The following is a 17306-nucleotide window of genomic DNA, read 5'->3' as shown; positions in this document are numbered from 1 at the left end:
CTGGCAGCAGCCCGGCATCCCGGGCCTCTCAACGCCAGAGCACAGGCAATAGTGTAGTGATTGTGAGCCAGCCGTCCGCGAAGATCACGGAGCGCAGTCCTGTCAAGGCAAGTGCGCCAAAGGGCCGGCCTGGAAAGCTCACATCCTCCTCTCAGGGGCGCGATGACGACGCCGACGCCCGTGCCGAGGTCGGGACGAAACGCCAGCGCTTGATGGAGGAGTTTCTCTATCGCGGGGAGTAAGACGCTGCCGGCTGAGCAGCTCGTCGCGTATCTGAGCTGTGCTCGGGTGCATATGCCGCACAGCTGGCTTCTCTCTGCCGTTGACTTTCCCCTTCTCCACACTACGCCACTTGTTCGCCGGTTGTGTCTCAGCGTGTCTGCATATGCGCGCGTGCGTGCGGGCTATCCACAATTCGCTTTCCTTCACGTTGCACCCTCCCTCTGTGTCCTTCGTGTTAGCGCGCATCATCATCATCTCTGCGTTGCTGTTGCCTCCCTCCTCATTTTCTTTCGCATGTCCTTTGCGGATTCCCGTGTCCTTGTGCGCGTGCGTACATGCACGGCGTCAGCGCAGTGTGTGCGCCACAGCAGCTCTACAGCCCACCCGTAGGACACTCGCTGGGGTGCGATGCTCTGCATCGCCCTGCCACGCTTGTATCACTCGTAGAGGTGATGTGACAGCAGAGGGCAGCAAAAAAGATGGAGAACAGACGGGATGGGAGGAGAGGGATGGACGTGGGCTTGCTGCGGCAGGGTATATACGTGTCGGTGTGCGTGCACTCAAGGGTTTCCTGTTCGCTGCACCGTCCCTTCACCCTTCCCCTCCCTCTCCCCCGTAACGACACATGAGCTCGTTGTCGAACCCCTTCCCTTACCGCTCGGGTGCCCTTCCTCTCCTCCCTCCTCGCTGCTCGCATCGCTTCTCTCTCCTGGTCCTTCGTCTTTGCTCTTTGCTGTATCAACGGCTCGAAAACACTCGCCGGTACGGAACATCGACGATACAAATCCACCCGTACACTCGCGCGCGTCACGTCTCCATCTTGAATCCTCGCGCGGAGAAGTTTCTCTCAGTATTCTGTGGAGGAGGAGTCCGCATACATCAGCGCACCGATCATCCTAACCCCCCCTTCCCTCCAGCAGCCAGAGGTCCTGCCGCGGATCAGATTGGCAGCAGCATCATCAGCGCTGCCACTGCCATTCATGCCACAAGACGTATTCCTCTAACGGTATCGTAGTAGTCAAGGCGCATACCCTTCTCCTTTCTCGTTGTTCTACGACTTGCTTCAAGTGCCGGCTAAGCACCTCTGCCCGTCCTTCCGCGTTCACTTTTCCTCCCCCTTCTCTCTCTCGACCTCAGCTCAGACAGGCGTGAACGCATCCACACTATCCGTCATTTCTTCACGCGCGCGCTCTCTCTCTGTGTATCTCTCGTTGGCCCGACTTTTCTCGCGTGAGCTGGATCTACGACCTCAGAGCCGCTCCCATACGCTCCCCTCGACCCTTTTCTTGCCCATCGAAAGACTTTCTCTTTCACAGTTTGTGCCCTCCTCCTCTCTTTGCACCGCGCTCATCCTACCAAGATGCCGTCCTTCCAGATGCACCCCGGCTTTGCGGGGCAGAGCATCCGCACCAATCCGTGGAAACCGACGCAGCTCATCATCTCCACTTCTCAGAACTTCGGCATTGTCGGCTCTGGTAAGGTGTACGTCGTTGAGACAGCCCCTGGTTTTCAGGCCGGCTCCCCAGTCTCTCTTGTAGGTTGCTGGGGAACCCCCGACGGCGTCTTCGACGCGTGCTTTAGCGAGGCTGATCAGAACATCGTAGTGACCGCCTGCGGTGATGGCGTGAAGGTGTACAACTTAGCGATGAGCCTCAACCGGGATGGCGTGATACCGCTTGTGCACAACGCCGAGCACCAGGCAGAAGTGTCGTGCGTCGCGTGGAACTCAGGCCGCCGGGACACCTTCTACTCAGCCAGCTGGGACACCACCATCAAGATGTACAGCGCGGTGAAGCCGGAGGTGTCGATGGTTACAATGCAAGAGCACTTCAAGGAAGTGTACGAGGTGGCCACGACGGGCCACAGTCCGTCTTCGATCCTGTCCTGCTCCGGCGACGGCTCGTGGAAGCTGTGGGACAACCGATCCCCGCAGCGATCCGTGCTGACGCAGATGGCACATCAGAATCAAATCGTGCTCTCCATCGACTTCTGCAAGAGTGATCCCAACATCTTCGCCAGCGGCGGTGTCGACCGCACCGTCCGCGTCTGGGATGCTCGCCGGCCCAACCAGCCACTGGCCTCCTTTCCCGGCCACGACCAAGCATGCCGCCGTGTTCGGTTCTCGACTTCCAGCCCGTCCATGCTCGCCTCCAGCGGCTACGACATGCGCGTGTGCGTGTGGGACCTCTCGAAGCCGCAGCAGCCCTTGACGGCCCGCTATCAGCACCACCGGGAGTTTGTCGTCGGTCTCGAGTGGTCGCAGGCCGCGCCAAACGCTCTCGCCTCCGCCTCGTACGATGGATCCGCTTTCTTCTGGTCTGTGGGCCAGGCAGCGACGCCGTCACTGCCGACACAGCAGCTGCCACCGGCCGTGCCGCCGCCGCGCGTGCCTCGGCCGCGCACAAAGGTGTTGGCTGGCTTGCCACAGCCCAGTATGCCGATGCCAATGACGATGACGTCTCTGCCGCGTTCTCCTCGGTAATCCACGCGAAGCTGGAAACCGCAAGCGTGCGTGCTGCTCTTCCCTTGCAGCTTCGCATGATCTCAAGCATTGACGCACGTGTCAACATGCCATTATGTGCCCTCAGGAGAGGTACAGTGTCGTAGCTGCCAGCCGCCGTCCTCTCTCTCTCCTCACCTTCGCGAGAGGAGAGCTTCATCTGCGACAAGTAGAGCAGCCCACCTTGCCTCCTCTTTTATCTCTCATGGGTGTATGCGTGCGCTGTTCTTCGCCTGTGCACGTACACGCACGCAGCGACTCGTTTCCGAAAGGCTCTCCCTCTCCCTCCCCCTCCGTCTCTCTCTCTCTCTGTGCTTTGCCGACTGTGTTTCTGCGTGGGCGCGTGTGTGTTTGCGCGCGCAACACCAGCCGCTGTCTCGCCCTCATTCTCTGTTGAAGAAGCGGTCGGCAATGCCACACCGTTTTCCCTCGAATGACGAAGGTGCCGTGATGCAAGGGGCTTCACCGGTGGCCCTGTGCTTCCGGCCTCCCTCTCACTTTCTCCCCCTTAACCGCTGGCGTCTAACCAGCTGTGGTGAGTAGACTCTCGAGCTCGCAAGTCGCTTCGAGAGCGGTGCCTGCGCAGGCGCGTCTCACCAGTCGTGCAAGCACGACTCCGCTCGCCCCGCCTCTTCGCCACCCTTTCCGGAGCCGTTTTGTTTTGTTTCTCTCACACATTTGGCTATCTTTCGATGACGTAGGGAGGTCAGAGCGATGTATCGCTGCTGATGTCGGCGGTCAGGCCCTGCATGGCGCGGCGTCGAGGCAACTCGCGACATTGAATATATTGTATGCCATCCGCATGATAGGCAACGTGCCAACGTGACTCGAGCGTATCTCACCCGACCCTCGCACTGCCCACTGCTGGCGTGGGGAGCCTGCGCCACCCCGAGGGGGATGCACCAAATGACGCCCGGCATGATGGGAGCGGCGGCGGGTCGGCCTGCGAAGCCGGAGTGGGTAGAGCATGCGGCGGGGGCCGTACTCGCCGGTGACCGAGTCGGCGCATGGCTGTAACGCGTGTGTCTAGGGCCTCTTCGCACCACGCGATGGGGGCACTGTGGCAGGCCGTGGGGGGAGGGTCGAGCGGGGTTGAGCTCACGTTTGCATGGCAGAGAATGGACATGCTGAAAAGCTAAACGATCACTTGGCAAGCCACCCAAGGGCGCTGGGTTGCCGATGCTCTCACCACAAACGGGCTGCTGTGTGTGTGTGTGCGTGCGGATGTGTTCCTCTGTTCGTATTTCTTACCTCTGCTCTCTCCTCTACCCCCTACACTCCCTCTTCCTCTGCACCGGCGCCTCTTCATGGCTGCCGAACTCGTCTTGGGCGGGTGCACGTTATCTGCCCACCTCGCCTGTTCCTTCAACAAGATGGAATCTGTCTTTCCGGAGAGCTTTTCTCGATGCTGGCGCGGACTTCGTTGCCTGAGGGCGCACCTTCAGGCAGTCGCAGGCACAACAACACAAACACCTTTGTCCACAATCCCCTTAACTTCAACGTGCAGGACCGCCGGCTGAACACACGGCTGCTGAAAGAGACGCAGCGCCGCAAGGCACAACTGCTCGGAATGACGCGGCACGATGTTGCGCGTCAGCTGCACCGGTACACCGTGCCGCCGTCCTCAATCATGGACGAGCGGCACCGCGGTGGGCCCAGGACCGGGAAGAGCGCATCTCATACCAAATCAGCTACCGGCGTCAGAAAGGCAACGCCTTGGACTGGTGCGGATGCGGCCAGTGCTGTCAGTTCCCCTTTGGGCATCCACTCAGAAGCAGGTGAGTCCTCGTCTTCCAGCAGAGAATCCTACTCACGCTTGCAGACGCAGTACGCCCAAAACTTACGGAGAAAGAAGGACACGGTGAACTACTGGCTGAACTCGTCCACCTCACCCGGCGAAGACGACGAGCGAACTGGCTCAGTGCCGTCGGTGCGGCCAACGGCGTCGTACGAGGAATGGCTTTCAGCTGGTTGTCCGACGGGGTCGTGGTCCGTTTTGCTGCAGGAGGAGGTTTACGCGCCGTTGGAGGCGGAGCGAGCCTTTCTTATAGCCAAGTACAACCCCAAAGAGAGGCCTCAGTCGTAGTGTCCTCTGCCGCTTTCTTTCGCTTCCTCTTCCCACTCATTCTCTTGTATCAGGCACTCATGAGCTCGCATGTATCGTGTGCTCCGCACGTCGCTGGGCACTGCTGCGAAGCTGGCGCCTTTGGAGGCAGTCAACGAGCGAGTGGCATTGCCAAGCCCATGCGCCCACGCATCGGTAGTCAGACAGCGAAGCAGCAAGGCAGAGACAATACAAAGGTGATTTGTAGAAAGAAGAGGGGGATGGGAGTTGTGTGTGTGTGTGTGAGGCAGTGGTTCGTGTGATGTCACGCACTCGTGTCGCCCATCCAGCCTCCTCAAACTTTTTCGTGTTTTGCGCTGCGCTTCTCTTCGCTCTCGTTCTCTCACTCGCTGCCCCCCTGCCCCTTGCGCTATTCGCTGCTGTGGTGCGGTTGCTGGCGTGCGTGTGTGCGTGTGCGGGCTTGTTTCGTCTGCGCCTGCGCGGCCCCGCCTTCGTTATGCTGGAATGTACGTTGGCATGCACAGGCATGTGCATATGTATGCGCGCGTGTGCGCTTGTCGCCTCGCCCCCTCTTGTTTTGTTTTTCTCACTCTGCAAGCGCTATACAGGGCAAAAGCGATAGGGCTGAGAAAGCGGGATGACGGGTGGAGAAAGGGGTAAGGATACTGCCATCCCCTCCTCAAGCGTACCCTTTCCCTGGACGTGTATGTGCTTCGCCACTCGCCGTTTCTGAGCTTTTGCGCTCTCACTTGCTTTGTAGACGCGTGTGCTGCTGCCTATCGAGGTGGCTTGGACTCATCGCGCAAGTGCAGGCCCTCACCATTTCTCCTCCCTGTCTTTGTTCTGTTGGTGATTCGTCACCTGTAGGTCGAACTCGCCGCATCTCGTTTTTGTTTCTCCCTCGGGTTTTGCGTGCCGGTGCTGCAGCATCGATTCTCCGCCTTTTACCTGCTCTCGTCTGCCCCATGCGAGTCTTTGTACGCGCGAGCGATAGTGAGCCTCAGGGACCTTGGTAGAGCTGTCCTTGTACCGCTCCGCTGAGGAACTTCCTGTGTCTTTCGTTGCCTCCAAGGATGAAGTACTCGTATGCCATCTGCGACGCGAAGGCGTGCCCCTCTACTTCGCATACCTGGGCACGTGACCGTATTGGTGGTTGCATTGCCGGAGGTGAAAGCGACGACAAGCCCGCGGCAACAGTGCTGAGAATCCGTGGGCTGTGGAATGGTAGGCCTCTATACCCTTGGGTAGCTAACCCCGTTCCCTCTTGCCCGTCAAACACGCTCGGCGGATTCGCAGCTGCCATTCGTGTGCCACCTGCCCCCAGAGCTCGAGGCGCTGCTTGATGGGCAGGCGGGGGGGAGAGACAGGAGTGGTGCTCATCCAGGCTTACACGTCACTGCCCTCTCACATGTAACACTCCTTCCCCTCTCAACCGCGAGTGCACAGGCGGCGGCGAATCGTCTCATGCGGCCCTGAATCTGATAGCAGAGCTGCTGCGGGGCATGGTGAGCTATCGAATTGCGCAGGATGCCTTCTCTGCATCGTTTGTCATCGCAGAGGCGTCATAGTGCAGGAGAGACTGAGATTTCCCAGGGAGTGGTGGCCATGTGCGTGTGTGTGTCTGTGTGCGTTCTCCCTGTTTTTCTGGGCCGGTACTTCAACTCCCGCTGCTGTTGCTGTTGCTCCACCCCTCTTCCTACGGCGTCTTGTACTCCTCTCTCTTGCTCACTCACCCCATCGCACCGACGTGAGGTGGAAAAATCACCGCGCATGAACTCCGGCATGGACAGAAGACGTAAAGCACCACCGACACTGACATGTGCGTCGTGTTGTGCGACCCGCAATTGTGGCGAGGCGCTGATGCACGAAGACGGTGCTGGTCGCACCGCTGCGGTGTTTCGTGTGATTTGTACGACGACGCGAACGGTGTGTTCGTGTACCATGTGGCGTGGCGTAGGATGGAGTAGATCCACTGAAGCGGCCTCGTCTCCTCTCTCCTCTTTCACTTCTTTGTTTGTGTGCTCTAAAGGTGTTTGCCCTACTCTTCCTCCTCACAGTACGGCTGGGCATTCTCGACAACGCACAGCCTCGCGCACAAACACGCACGCACAGAGAAGTGCCCTCCCTCCCCAGAGCGCTTGACGCGAATCATCGTGTACGTTTCTCCGCTTCTCCTTTACACACAACCCCAGCGCGTATATCCTTTTGCACGCTCCGCCATGCCGCACCGCTCTCTCGTCTGCTTTGCTGCGCCAGCGGACAAGAAGGCGTTCATGGAACTCGTCAAGACCCTTCGGTACCGCACCGAGGCCCCCATATCGGACTGCAGCGCAGCTCTCAAGGAAACCGACGGGGACATGGACGCGGCTATGCAAGTGCTGCGCAAGCGCGGCGCCGCCCGGGCGATGAAGAAGGGCGATCGCGTGACGGAGCACGGCTTTGTTGTGAGCTGTGTGGGATCGACCCCAGCAAGCGGAGCGGCCATCGTAACAATATGTAGCGAGACGGACTTTGCGGCCCGCAATGAGCACTTCCAGAAGGTATGCGTGCAGGCACGTGACCAGCTGTGCAAACTCATGGACGCCACGAACGGCGCTGTTCTCGCAAACCCGGAGGAGGCTGTCAAGCATCTGAGCGACGTCATGGCAGAGGAGCTGCGCGTGGCCATCGCAGTGCTCGGTGAAAACATGCGAGTGCGCAGCATCGCCCCACTCGTACCTGCACCGCATATGTCCGAGCGTCTTCTCATTGGGAGCTACACGCATGGTTCCTTGAATGTCGACAACGTCGGCCGCATTGTGGGGCTCGTGGCGTTGAGTCAAGTGCGGGAGAACGAGGTGGTTCCGAAGGATGTGCTGACCTCTGTCGGCCGCCATTTCGTGGCCACCTCCGGTGCCGAGGGCAACTACGCTCACCAGAACTTCTTTGGTAGTGAGACGGAGACGGTGGGCAAGTGGCTGAAGCAGCGCGGCCTCAAGTTCAGCAGCAGCCTCGTGCAGGAGTTTGGGAAGGAGCCGGTCGTGCACACGGCACCTGAGCCGCACAGGTAGGGTTAGGGGGAGGGGGGGGTGATGATGCGCACTCGGCCGCCCCCACAGGTGCGCTCTTTTTCAATGAGAGAGGAAGAGCGAGATAGAGGGGGTAGGCGGGGGGGGGAGGCAGAGGTCAAGAGGAATGCAACACTCTGGCAGTGGTGCTGTACGCGCGTGTGCTCTCCTTGATGGTTCATCTCGTTGGTCGGTCACCACGGCCGCCATCTCTTCGCTCCGCCCTCTCCCGTCCCTCGGAGGCTGTTTCGCACTCCTCCGTTCCTCACGCGCTCGCACCTGCGTGCCGCCACTATCGTTCTCCTCCAGGTGATTTGTCGCACCCATCACAGATTGTCTTTGCTTGTTGTCGCGTTTTACTCGATCTTCGCGTCGTTCTTGTTGTCGATGTGGCGCCGCGCCGTAGAGCACATCGAGCGGACGGGCTGGAGGGAGGGAGGGCGGGGCTTGACACCACTCCCACCTCGGTTTTTGTCTGGCCGGTGAGTGGATGGAAACGAGAAAACGAAAAAGCGCGCGAAAGGCAGGCAGACCGGACCGCGTAGGAATCGAGTCGACTTGTGCTTTCTTTTCTTGTGGCCTCCGCCTTCTGCCGCAGTGGTGGCGGCCATGCCACCCGCAGCGGCTCCTCTCCCCGTGAGTGCTGCAAAAAGGGTGGGGAATAGGCCGCTTTCGAATTGTGTGATCACGAAGGGTGCCTGTGAGTCGCATGCACGTGTACCCTTCCTGGTTATGGCGCCCACTTTTCTCGCTGTCTCCCCCCTCTCTGCTCGTGTCTCTTCCCTTCACCACTCGTGCAACGCGTTTGTTGCGCCCCTCTCCTTCACCGCGTTCGTTGGCGTGGCATGGCGGTATCGGGCCCGTGATCTTCGGCCTCATACTCACCCACTCGCACACGCTGCTATCGGCACGGCTAGCAGAGGCGAGTTTGCAATGGCTCTCCACTTTATGTTGCTCTAGCGCTTATAAACGTACACGCACACGCACACTAGCTGGCATTTGTGTGCAAGCAGCCCCCTCCCCCTTCCCCCGCTACGTCTGAGTGTGGGTGCGCAAGTGCAGCAGTGAAGAGTGTATCGGGAGGCAGCACCATCACTGGGGCATTGCAGCAGGACAGCACCGCGAGGCACCTGTGCGCGCACGTTTTCGTTTTCATCGACAAGGAAGAAGGCACGAACCACAACAGCCAAAGGCACAGAGAGGGAGGGTGCGTTTTAGACAACACACGATGAAATCCGGAATAGCACCTCCGACGCTGTCCTTCAAGCGCAAGGCCATCACCGAAACTGCCTCCGCCGCGCATGGGTGCCTTCTCGTCTACCCGGTGAGCAAGAAGTCGAAGCAGCGCGTTGCCGTGGGAGACAGCACGGGCCTCTTCAAGGTCTTCTCTGTTGGCAAGCGGCTGGAGCCGGTGGTTGCCTTCGAGACGCCGGAGACCGTTGCGCAGACGGGCGAGAGCGGCGCGGAAAAGGAGAAGAAGGCCATCACTGCTGCCACGCTCTTCTCGGACCAACTCTTCTACATCCAGGGCAGCGTCCTGCACGCGTACTCGCGCAAGGGTAAGCCCTTCTTTACCGTGGACACCAATGTCACAGAGAGGGTGCACTCGCTGGCCATCGAAACGCCCTTCATATTCTTAGCGGGCGACTTCATGGTCACCACGATGAGTGAGAGAAAGGAGCTCGGGTTCTTCTTGGCTCCCGATCGCGTGAACGACATGTGCGTGTACATAGTCCCCAGCGCCGTGATGCGCGACGGCGAGCGTCAGCTGGGCGACTACGTGAGCTGCCTGGCATGCAACGATCGCGTGCTGCGGTTGGTGCAGGCGAACAAACTCGTGGAGGAGGTCAGCTGCGAGGCTGCCCTCACCACCGTGGTCTACCACAGTGTTCAGCGGCTGCTGTTCTACGGAACGCAGTCGGGCTCCATCGGCGTCATGGCCGTGGCGGACAACGGAAGCGTGCACAAGGTAGGCGCCCACATGCCGGACGGCCCCCGGGGCACCATCACCAGCCTCGGTTTTGCGGATGTGAATGCGGATGGGCAGGATGAACTCCTTGTCGGGTACGACGACGGCACCGTGTGCGTCATGGTCGTGCACCTGAGCCGTTCTATGAGCATCACCGGCATAGACGCCGTGCAGCTAACCCTGGTGTGGGCAGGAAGTGTCGAGGAGCGGGTGATGAGCGTCGCTGGCGGCATCATCACACATACAGCAGCGCAGCCAGACGTCCTCGTGCACACGTTCAGTGGGCAGGTGGTCGCTTTTACTTTGGATACTGATGAACCCAGGGGGGATACCCAGGCAGCCGCGGCCGAGGCGGCGGCGAAGCAGGCAGCGCTCATCGCAAAGCAGCAGGATACGCAGGGCGAGATCGCGCAGCTGCGGGCACTCGTCGCGCAGCGCACCAGAGAGCTGAGTGAAGTCCCAGTGCTGCGGAAGGCGGAGGAGGCGCCGGTGCTGACGGTGAGCGCCGGCTTTAAAATGTCCGTCACCCTCACACCAGTGGAAGCGATGCCGATGCTATCGCTGGTAGTGTCCGCCGATGCCTCGCTGGAAGGCATGCTGATCCAGTGCAACGCAGCGCTGACCTTTGTGTCCACTGACAACACCGCGGTGAAGACGCGGGTGGTGGGCGGCGGGGCCGCGTCGACGTCTCCGTCCACGCAGAGCGCCACCGCGGCGGTAGGGTCGTCTACCACAATCGCCACTGTCACACCTGTGCAGAGAGGCAGCAAGCGCCTGGAGGTGCACATGTGGGGGGACGAAGGCGTGGCCGACACCCTCCGCGCCACCGTCTACAGCGCGCAGGCTCCACGAACAGCTCAGGTCAAGTACGTTCCTCTCTGCGCTCTTCCCTTGTACGAGCGCGTGCCGAGTGTAGATAAGTCGGTGCTGTCAGGCGACGTGGTGCAGTCTATGTCGCGCTTGATCGTGCTGGGGACCTTCCAGGTGCAAGATGCTCGAATGTGGCTGGGGCAGCTTGTGCCCGGCATCGTGGACGCTCTGCACCTCGCAGAGGAGCAGCAGCGCTTCGTCTTCACAAGCCGTTTCTCGGGCTCGGTGCTGACGGTCGACATCGAGGACGACCAGGACGGCGACAAGGGCAGCCGTGCCATCTTCGCCTGCAACTCTCTCGTCACACTTGCCACCGTCAAGCGGCACATTGTGCAGGTGTGCGCGGAGCGCGGCCTCAACATCAGCACCCGGGAGCACATTCTCTGCCAAACAGTTCTCCACCAACTACAGCAGCTGTACCCACTCATGTCGAGCATGTCGAGCAGCCAACGGCGCTGGCAGCTGCTGCAGGGACTTCGTGAGCTGCAGGGGTCCGAGACCAATCTGGACTTCCTTCCTAACCTCTTCCAGGAGGTGCTGGCGTCGGCGGAGGAGGTGCAGGCGGAGGCGGAAGCGGAGGCACAGCAGGAGGGCTACCTGAAGCGGGCCGTCGCCGCCCTGTACCGCAGCTTTGTTTACTTCAAGGGCCACGCTCCTCTCTTCAGTGAGGCCATTCGCGTGCAACTTGAGGCAGCATCGTGCGGCTTGAGCTTCGACCCCGCCGCGCTCGAGAAGATTATGTACCCAGGTGACACGACGCTGCAGGAGGCGGCAGCTGTAGAGGTGGCTGCCATGTCCACAACCGCACTTGCCTCCATGAAGCCGGCGGCGTATGTGCCGCTGACTGCCCCGACGATCGCTCACGTCGCCGGAGACGCTGACGCTGAATGTCCGGCGCTCGCCGACTCCTCGGAGGCCCCGAGCCACATCGCATCTTCGGCCTCTCTGAGTGACTGAGAGCTCTCTGGACATCACTGCAGGGGATCTGCACCCAGCGTGCTTGCCTTTCTACGCCCGCCACCAACGAGTGGACGCGATCCCCAACCCCTACCCTCCGCTCTCTAATTGGATGGCTGGAGTAAGAGTCGGTGAAGGTGAGCGCAGTGACGCCGCAGGGCCCTGCACGCTTCGCGTGTGGGTAGGCGTGCATCCGCGTGTGATCATACATCTCTCTTCCTTTCTCTGATTCCCGTGTTGTTCTGCCCGCGCATCTGTTCCTTGCCTGCTCTCTGTCTGTCTGTGTGCGTGTGCCTCTTGTCGTCGCCCTCATCTCACCTCACCTCACCTCACCTCCCTTCACTCCTTTTACTCGTCCCCACCAGCGAACACATCGCAGAAGTGCGGGCAAGTGTGTCGGACCCGCATCACCCGGAATGTGCGCCCGCGCTCTCTCTCGTGCGCATCGAAGCGACAACCAAAAAGTGGGATGCAGAGGCTCATGCATCCATTCCTGTGCGTGTATGGGTGGCTACTTGCGCAGTGCTCGGCTGTCTCCACTGAGATGCATCGGGGAAGACAGTACCAACATCTCTACGGCACGCTGACACGCGCTCGCGCTCTTCAGCCCCCTTCGCCCCCCCCCCCCCCCCACGCCCTTCCACACGCCATGGTGTGGAAAGGGCCCCAGATGCACAGACACACTCCCGGATCACGCGGCTGCGCTGATGGAACCTCTTTTCAGTATTTTTCTCTCCCTGTGCAGCACCTCTTCGTACATGCTTGCTTCCTGCTCTCCTCTCATCTTCTGTCCTCTCCCTGCGCGCGCGCATCTCCGCACTTTCTCCACCCCTCCCCTGCCCGCCCCTGTGTCTTTGTGCGGCGTGCGTGCGACGTACTCGCCGCATTCGCCTTGCTGCTTCCTCAGTGGCACACGAGGCTCACGGGGACGTCCGCAGCCGTCGACGTTTTCTTCGGTTGTTTCCGCACCGCCTTACCCCCGGTCTCCTCATCACGTCAAAGGTCGTCGCAAGATGACATCCTCGCTCGCGACTGCATTTGCCCTCATCACGGGGGCCTCTCCAGCAGATGCCTCTTTTTATTCCCTTGCCTACGTCTCGGCTCTGCGGCAGTGCACCGCCTCTGCGTATGGCCCCATGCTCAAGTCTGTGGTATCCTCAACCGCGGCGACAAGCCTGTACGGTGATGGCCTCGCCGAGTGTGTCGTGCGGTGCCGACTGGAGAAGGAGCGTGAGGCGACGGAGCGCCTCACAGCAATCCTCTTGCAAGAACTGCCGCAGACAGAAAAGCGTGGGCGACGGAGACGAAATCCATCTGCTACGCTGGATGTGACGGGCGCCGAGCGAGAGGGTGTCAGCGCTGCCGACCATCCCGTTGAGGTGGCGTTGCATCGAAGTACGTCCGGGGCGAGTCGGACAAGCAGCAGGGCCTCCTCGGCAAGGGCTTTGCGTCGTTTGAGCGTAAAGGAGAACAATGGGGTCTCCTCGGCCCCCGCCGCCTCGTTGGCCGGGCCGTCCGCGAAAGACAACGAGGCGGCCGTGGCACCGTTTCTCGGTGCCGCTGCTGCGCGCGCGCCTTGCTGCGACGCGTCTGCGATACTCCTTCTTCGCATCGGCCTGTGCCGCGCGCTCGGTTGGCCCGCACCCGTCACGTTGCAGTTGAAGGGCGACGACGGGGATGGTGCGGGCTGCGACGAAGACGGGTCGACCAAGAGCGGCAGCGGAGCGTGCGATCTACCAACTCAGCTTGCAGACGCACTGCTCTCGCGGTCCAGCTACCCGAACCTCCTCAGGAACCAGCGTGTGACCGAGCCGGGCGGTGCTTCGGCAGCCACGACAACCATAGAGAAGAAGAGCGCGCACATGTTCATGCACATGCCCGACACGGATCTCCGAAATAGCATCATTTTAGAATGGGTGGAGGACGTACTCGTCTTCGCGCACTATCAAGGCTTCACGGTGGAGCAGACACAGTGTGTGCTGCTCGACAGCCTCTTCGTTCTCGACATGGTGGACGGGCATCTGGTAGAATCGACGGACGCCGCTGGTCACGTGCCGTTGGAGCAGCGAGTGTCGGACGCTCTTCAGCAGGTCTTGTGCACGCAAACCTGCCTGACGGTGACACGCACGATCGACACGGTATGCCGCTATCAGCCTGTCACCATCAAGGTGCCAGATCCTGCGCAACTCGACGAGATCACTGAGAAGCAGCAGAAGACTACCTCGCAGAAGGCGCTAGCAGCCCTTGAGGCAGCGAAGCAGAACATCCCCCTCATCTCGCAGACAGTGATGCAGAATGTGGAGGTGGAGGTGGAGAAGGATGTGACGCTGCGCGCGGTCTTCACGGTGCCGGAGGCAGCGGCCATTGCCGAGTACATCACCCGCTCAGTTGCTACGCACAAGTGGCTGTGGGGCGTACTACTGGCACCGGTGACGGAAGAGCAGCTGCCGGCACAGCCGACCTCGGCGACAGCGGCAGCAGCGGCAGACGGGCTGTACCGCCCTGTTGTCCACCGCGAAATCTGTGTCGCTATAGAAAACGTTTCCTCCATTTACTTGCCACCGCTCTCGGTCTTCCACTCAGAGGCGCTGCAAGCCGTGGTGGATGCGCAGCGGCGCCTCTACGAGGCCTGCAAGGCCGAGCGTACACTGCAATTCTTAACGGACTGGCAAGAGCCGCTACTGGCCATCGCTGCGCAGGAACTTAGCGAACGGTGTGTGCTGCAAGAGGCCGTGGCGCAGGCGGATGCGGAGGGCAGAGCTGCGGCGCTGACGTCGCAGCAGTGCGCTCGCGTCGAGCGCGCCTACGGACTTCGACTAGAGGATGTGATGGAGTTCAACCCCAATGTGGTGCGCGGCGCGCCTTTCACCGCGTCCGAGCCGCCCGCGGTAGCCGCCGCGCCTCTGCCTGCACGCGCCAGCAGCAACAAGCTAAAGAAGAACGGCCCAGGTGAGTCGATCCCGTCGACGGCTGCCGCTCCCGTTCTCTCCACTGGCGCTGCCGCCTCCGTTGTGCTGCCGACAGACGCCACCTTCAAAATCGCTGAGGTGGAGGCGCGAGTGAATCGCATTGCTGCCGCCGTCGAGGGGATGAACGACGCCGGCGCCGCCGCCTCCGCTGCTTCGCAGTGTGTGGGAAGCCGCAAGCACTAGGGCGACGCGAGCGAAGGAATAGGGTTGAGGGAGTGAGAGGCGGCGCGGGGGGGGGGCGAGTCGCCTCTTGAAAAGAAGCCATTGGCGGCTGTTCTCGCCGTTCTTCTCTCGCTTGCGTTCTCTTTGTAAAGTCTTGATATGTATTCGAGTCTTCGTGTTTCCGATGACGATGAAGCAGCGGAGAAAGCAGATGCGGTTTTCGGGGGCGTAGGGGTGCGGCCTGTCTGTCTCTGTCTGTGCCTGTATGTGTGTTGGGAAGGAGGGCTTCGTACCTCCGACGGACTCGGCACGCTCTCCTCCGTTGACGATCTCTCTTTTCGGTCCCCTCTTCGATCACAAGTTGCTCACCTGTGCCTTTTCTGCACCGACGCAGATCGACACGCGCACAGCCGACGAAAGAGGGCCGCGCTGTGCGCGTGAGTGTGTTACTCGTGGTAAGTCTGCGCTGATATGTACAGCAGATCTGCTCCGCAACGCACTTTGCTTCCCCCTTTCCGCTTCGTGGTGAGCCGTGCTGGTCGCGCCGCCGGCCGTTGTGGCCTTCTTCTGTGCTTGCCCTGCCGCACTGCTCCGCTGTCGGTGAGTGTGAGGGAGAGGTGGCTGACACACGCAGCCGCGGAGACCCGACGGCCTTCTCTGCGCATCGTTACTCACTAAATGCTCACACCCGCTTCAGACACAGGAGGAGCACTCGACGGACCCTTCGATGTGCCAGTTCTTGAATCCCATCTGGTGGCGAAGACGAGGAAGAGAGGGGGCACGACGAGAGTGGATGTCGGGACAGCGCGCATATCCGTTGTGCTACGCATCGCAAGCGAAGCACGCACAAGAGGCGTGCTCTCACGCGTTTCGCTAGAGAGCGTGTTTTCCTTGCCTCGCTGCAGGTATGCCCCTCGCACACTGGCGTGTGCGCGCGCGAGCATGCGCCTCTCCTCTTGCAGAGGTCGGTGATCGACTTTCTCTCCGCTGTCATGGCTCTACCCTTTGTGCCACCTCCCACGCTTCAACTCACCAATGTTACTGCTGCTCACCAACGGTGACCGCTGCAGATTCTAAAGCAAGCGCACATCTCTAATTAGCACAGCACGGAGCGAGACGGATCAGGTACTGGAGCCATCACCTTTCTGCTTACTGTCTCGGCTCCCAACGCATCGGCATCGGTCACCATCGCGCACTCGTACGCGCTCGGTCTGCCTAACGCCCTCTTCTTTCGTCTCTGCCCCTTCGTATTCGTATACATTGGAAACCCCATCCACACAACTAGCCGCAGCAGTGGCTGTAGTCCATAGTAGCCGTAGTAATAGTAGCAACCCCCCCCCCCCCATCGCCTGCACGTGTGTGTGCGTGAGAAATACAGGGCGCCTTATCGGCTCACGCACCGCCCCTCCTCTCCTCCAGCCACCGGTGCGCCGAGCCACACACACACACACACACACAGAGTATAGACACATCCTCTCCCTGCGTGTGAACCTCTCGCCACCTTTCTTTCTCCCAGCATGTTGCTTCGAGCGAGTGCCTCTAGCACTCTGCGCACCCGCGGCGGCAGCTGCTGCAGTGGGGTCTGCACGGGCCTCTACGGCTTTGGCTGTCTGACGGTGCAGCAGCGCTTCATCGAGTACTGGGGCTCGGGTGTGACGGGTCGCACGCAGCCGTATGCGCAGGGTGACATGATCCCGCGCGTCGACAACATGCGTTACCCGGTCAACAAGGCCACCAGCGCAGCCGCGAGTCTCACCGGTAACCAGTCCTGCATCGCCTACGACACCTCCAACATCTTCCGGGTGGAGGGCTTCAGCCCACTAGAGAAGGAGCACTACCAGTCACTGCGCGGCTCTACAAGACACAAGGTGGAGCCGCTGCCGCCTCACATCGGCAAGGATGTGATGGTGTTGCTGAAGAACATGTCGGAAGAGGGCTTGCTGGAAGAGTACTGGTGGACCCGCGTGGTGAAGGACTTTCCGTCGCTGAAGACGCCGTGCACGGCTGAGTTTAAGAGTGCGTGGGAGAAGTTCTACGCAGAGGCGAGCGGCGTGGCGCACGACGACGAGGCTGTGAAAGCGATTAGCAGGCCCTTCTTGCAGACACAGATGCAGAAGAACTACATCGCATACGCGATGGTTTGGCGCTTGGCTGAGCGACTGTGCGAGGCCTTTGACGCGGCACCGCAGTTGACCGTGTACGAGAGACGCGGCGGCCGCCTGGCGGTGGAGCGGGTCACAAAACTGATGCTCGACACGATAGCTGACGAGCCGTGGGCACATCAGGAGACCACGAGCCCACTACACGTCGACATCTCCAATTTCCGTGCCTGGCATGAGGCCGGCTACTGGTAGGCGGAGAGTGCTTGAGTGGCTGCCCGAAAGACGCATGGGCTACCAAAGATCTTGAAACAAGAGAGCTCTCGCTTCTCTCTTTCTCTCTCTCTCTGTCGCACTGTTGGCGCATGCGTTCGCGTGTGCGCGCTGCTCTCCGCTCCGTCACTCTCGTGTTGAAGCCTCTCTCCGATTCGTCATCCACAGAAGCG

At 60.7% G+C, this 17306-nt stretch overlaps 6 protein-coding genes across 6 annotated transcripts; all 6 read left to right on the top strand.

The window, feature by feature from the left end:
* Window positions 1–1582: 1582 nt before the first annotated feature.
* On the top strand, window positions 1583–2704 carry LINJ_29_0770 (putative peroxisomal targeting signal type 2 receptor; the record flags this gene model as incomplete). Its single annotated transcript, XM_001466559.1, has 1 exon — window positions 1583–2704. The coding sequence occupies one exon, from the start codon at window positions 1583–1585 to the stop codon at window positions 2702–2704; it is 1122 nt and encodes a 373-aa protein (XP_001466596.1).
* A 1423-nt stretch (window positions 2705–4127) lies between these two features.
* Window positions 4128–4808, top strand: LINJ_29_0760 (conserved hypothetical protein; the record flags this gene model as incomplete). Its single annotated transcript, XM_001466558.1, has 1 exon — window positions 4128–4808. One exon carries the CDS (start codon window positions 4128–4130, stop codon window positions 4806–4808), a length of 681 nt encoding a protein of 226 aa, XP_001466595.1.
* A 2198-nt stretch (window positions 4809–7006) lies between these two features.
* LINJ_29_0750 (conserved hypothetical protein) lies at window positions 7007–7837 on the top strand (the record flags this gene model as incomplete). Its single annotated transcript, XM_001466557.1, has 1 exon — window positions 7007–7837. The coding sequence occupies one exon, from the start codon at window positions 7007–7009 to the stop codon at window positions 7835–7837; it is 831 nt and encodes a 276-aa protein (XP_001466594.1).
* A 1225-nt stretch (window positions 7838–9062) lies between these two features.
* On the top strand, window positions 9063–11630 carry LINJ_29_0740 (conserved hypothetical protein; the record flags this gene model as incomplete). Its single annotated transcript, XM_001466556.1, has 1 exon — window positions 9063–11630. The coding sequence occupies one exon, from the start codon at window positions 9063–9065 to the stop codon at window positions 11628–11630; it is 2568 nt and encodes an 855-aa protein (XP_001466593.1).
* Window positions 11631–12643: 1013 nt separating this feature from the next.
* On the top strand, window positions 12644–14782 carry LINJ_29_0730 (conserved hypothetical protein; the record flags this gene model as incomplete). The annotated part of the gene is made up of 1 exon (XM_001466555.1): window positions 12644–14782. One exon carries the CDS (start codon window positions 12644–12646, stop codon window positions 14780–14782), a length of 2139 nt encoding a protein of 712 aa, XP_001466592.1.
* A 1496-nt stretch (window positions 14783–16278) lies between these two features.
* On the top strand, window positions 16279–17115 carry LINJ_29_0720 (conserved hypothetical protein; the record flags this gene model as incomplete). The annotated part of the gene is made up of 1 exon (XM_001466554.1): window positions 16279–17115. The coding sequence occupies one exon, from the start codon at window positions 16279–16281 to the stop codon at window positions 17113–17115; it is 837 nt and encodes a 278-aa protein (XP_001466591.1).
* Window positions 17116–17306: the final 191 nt, after the last annotated feature.

Source organism: Leishmania infantum, chromosome 29 (genome assembly GCF_000002875.2).
Source record: "Leishmania infantum JPCM5 genome chromosome 29".
NCBI lineage: Eukaryota > Euglenozoa > Kinetoplastea > Trypanosomatida > Trypanosomatidae > Leishmania > Leishmania infantum.
This window is presented reverse-complemented; position numbering and strand designations above follow the sequence as displayed.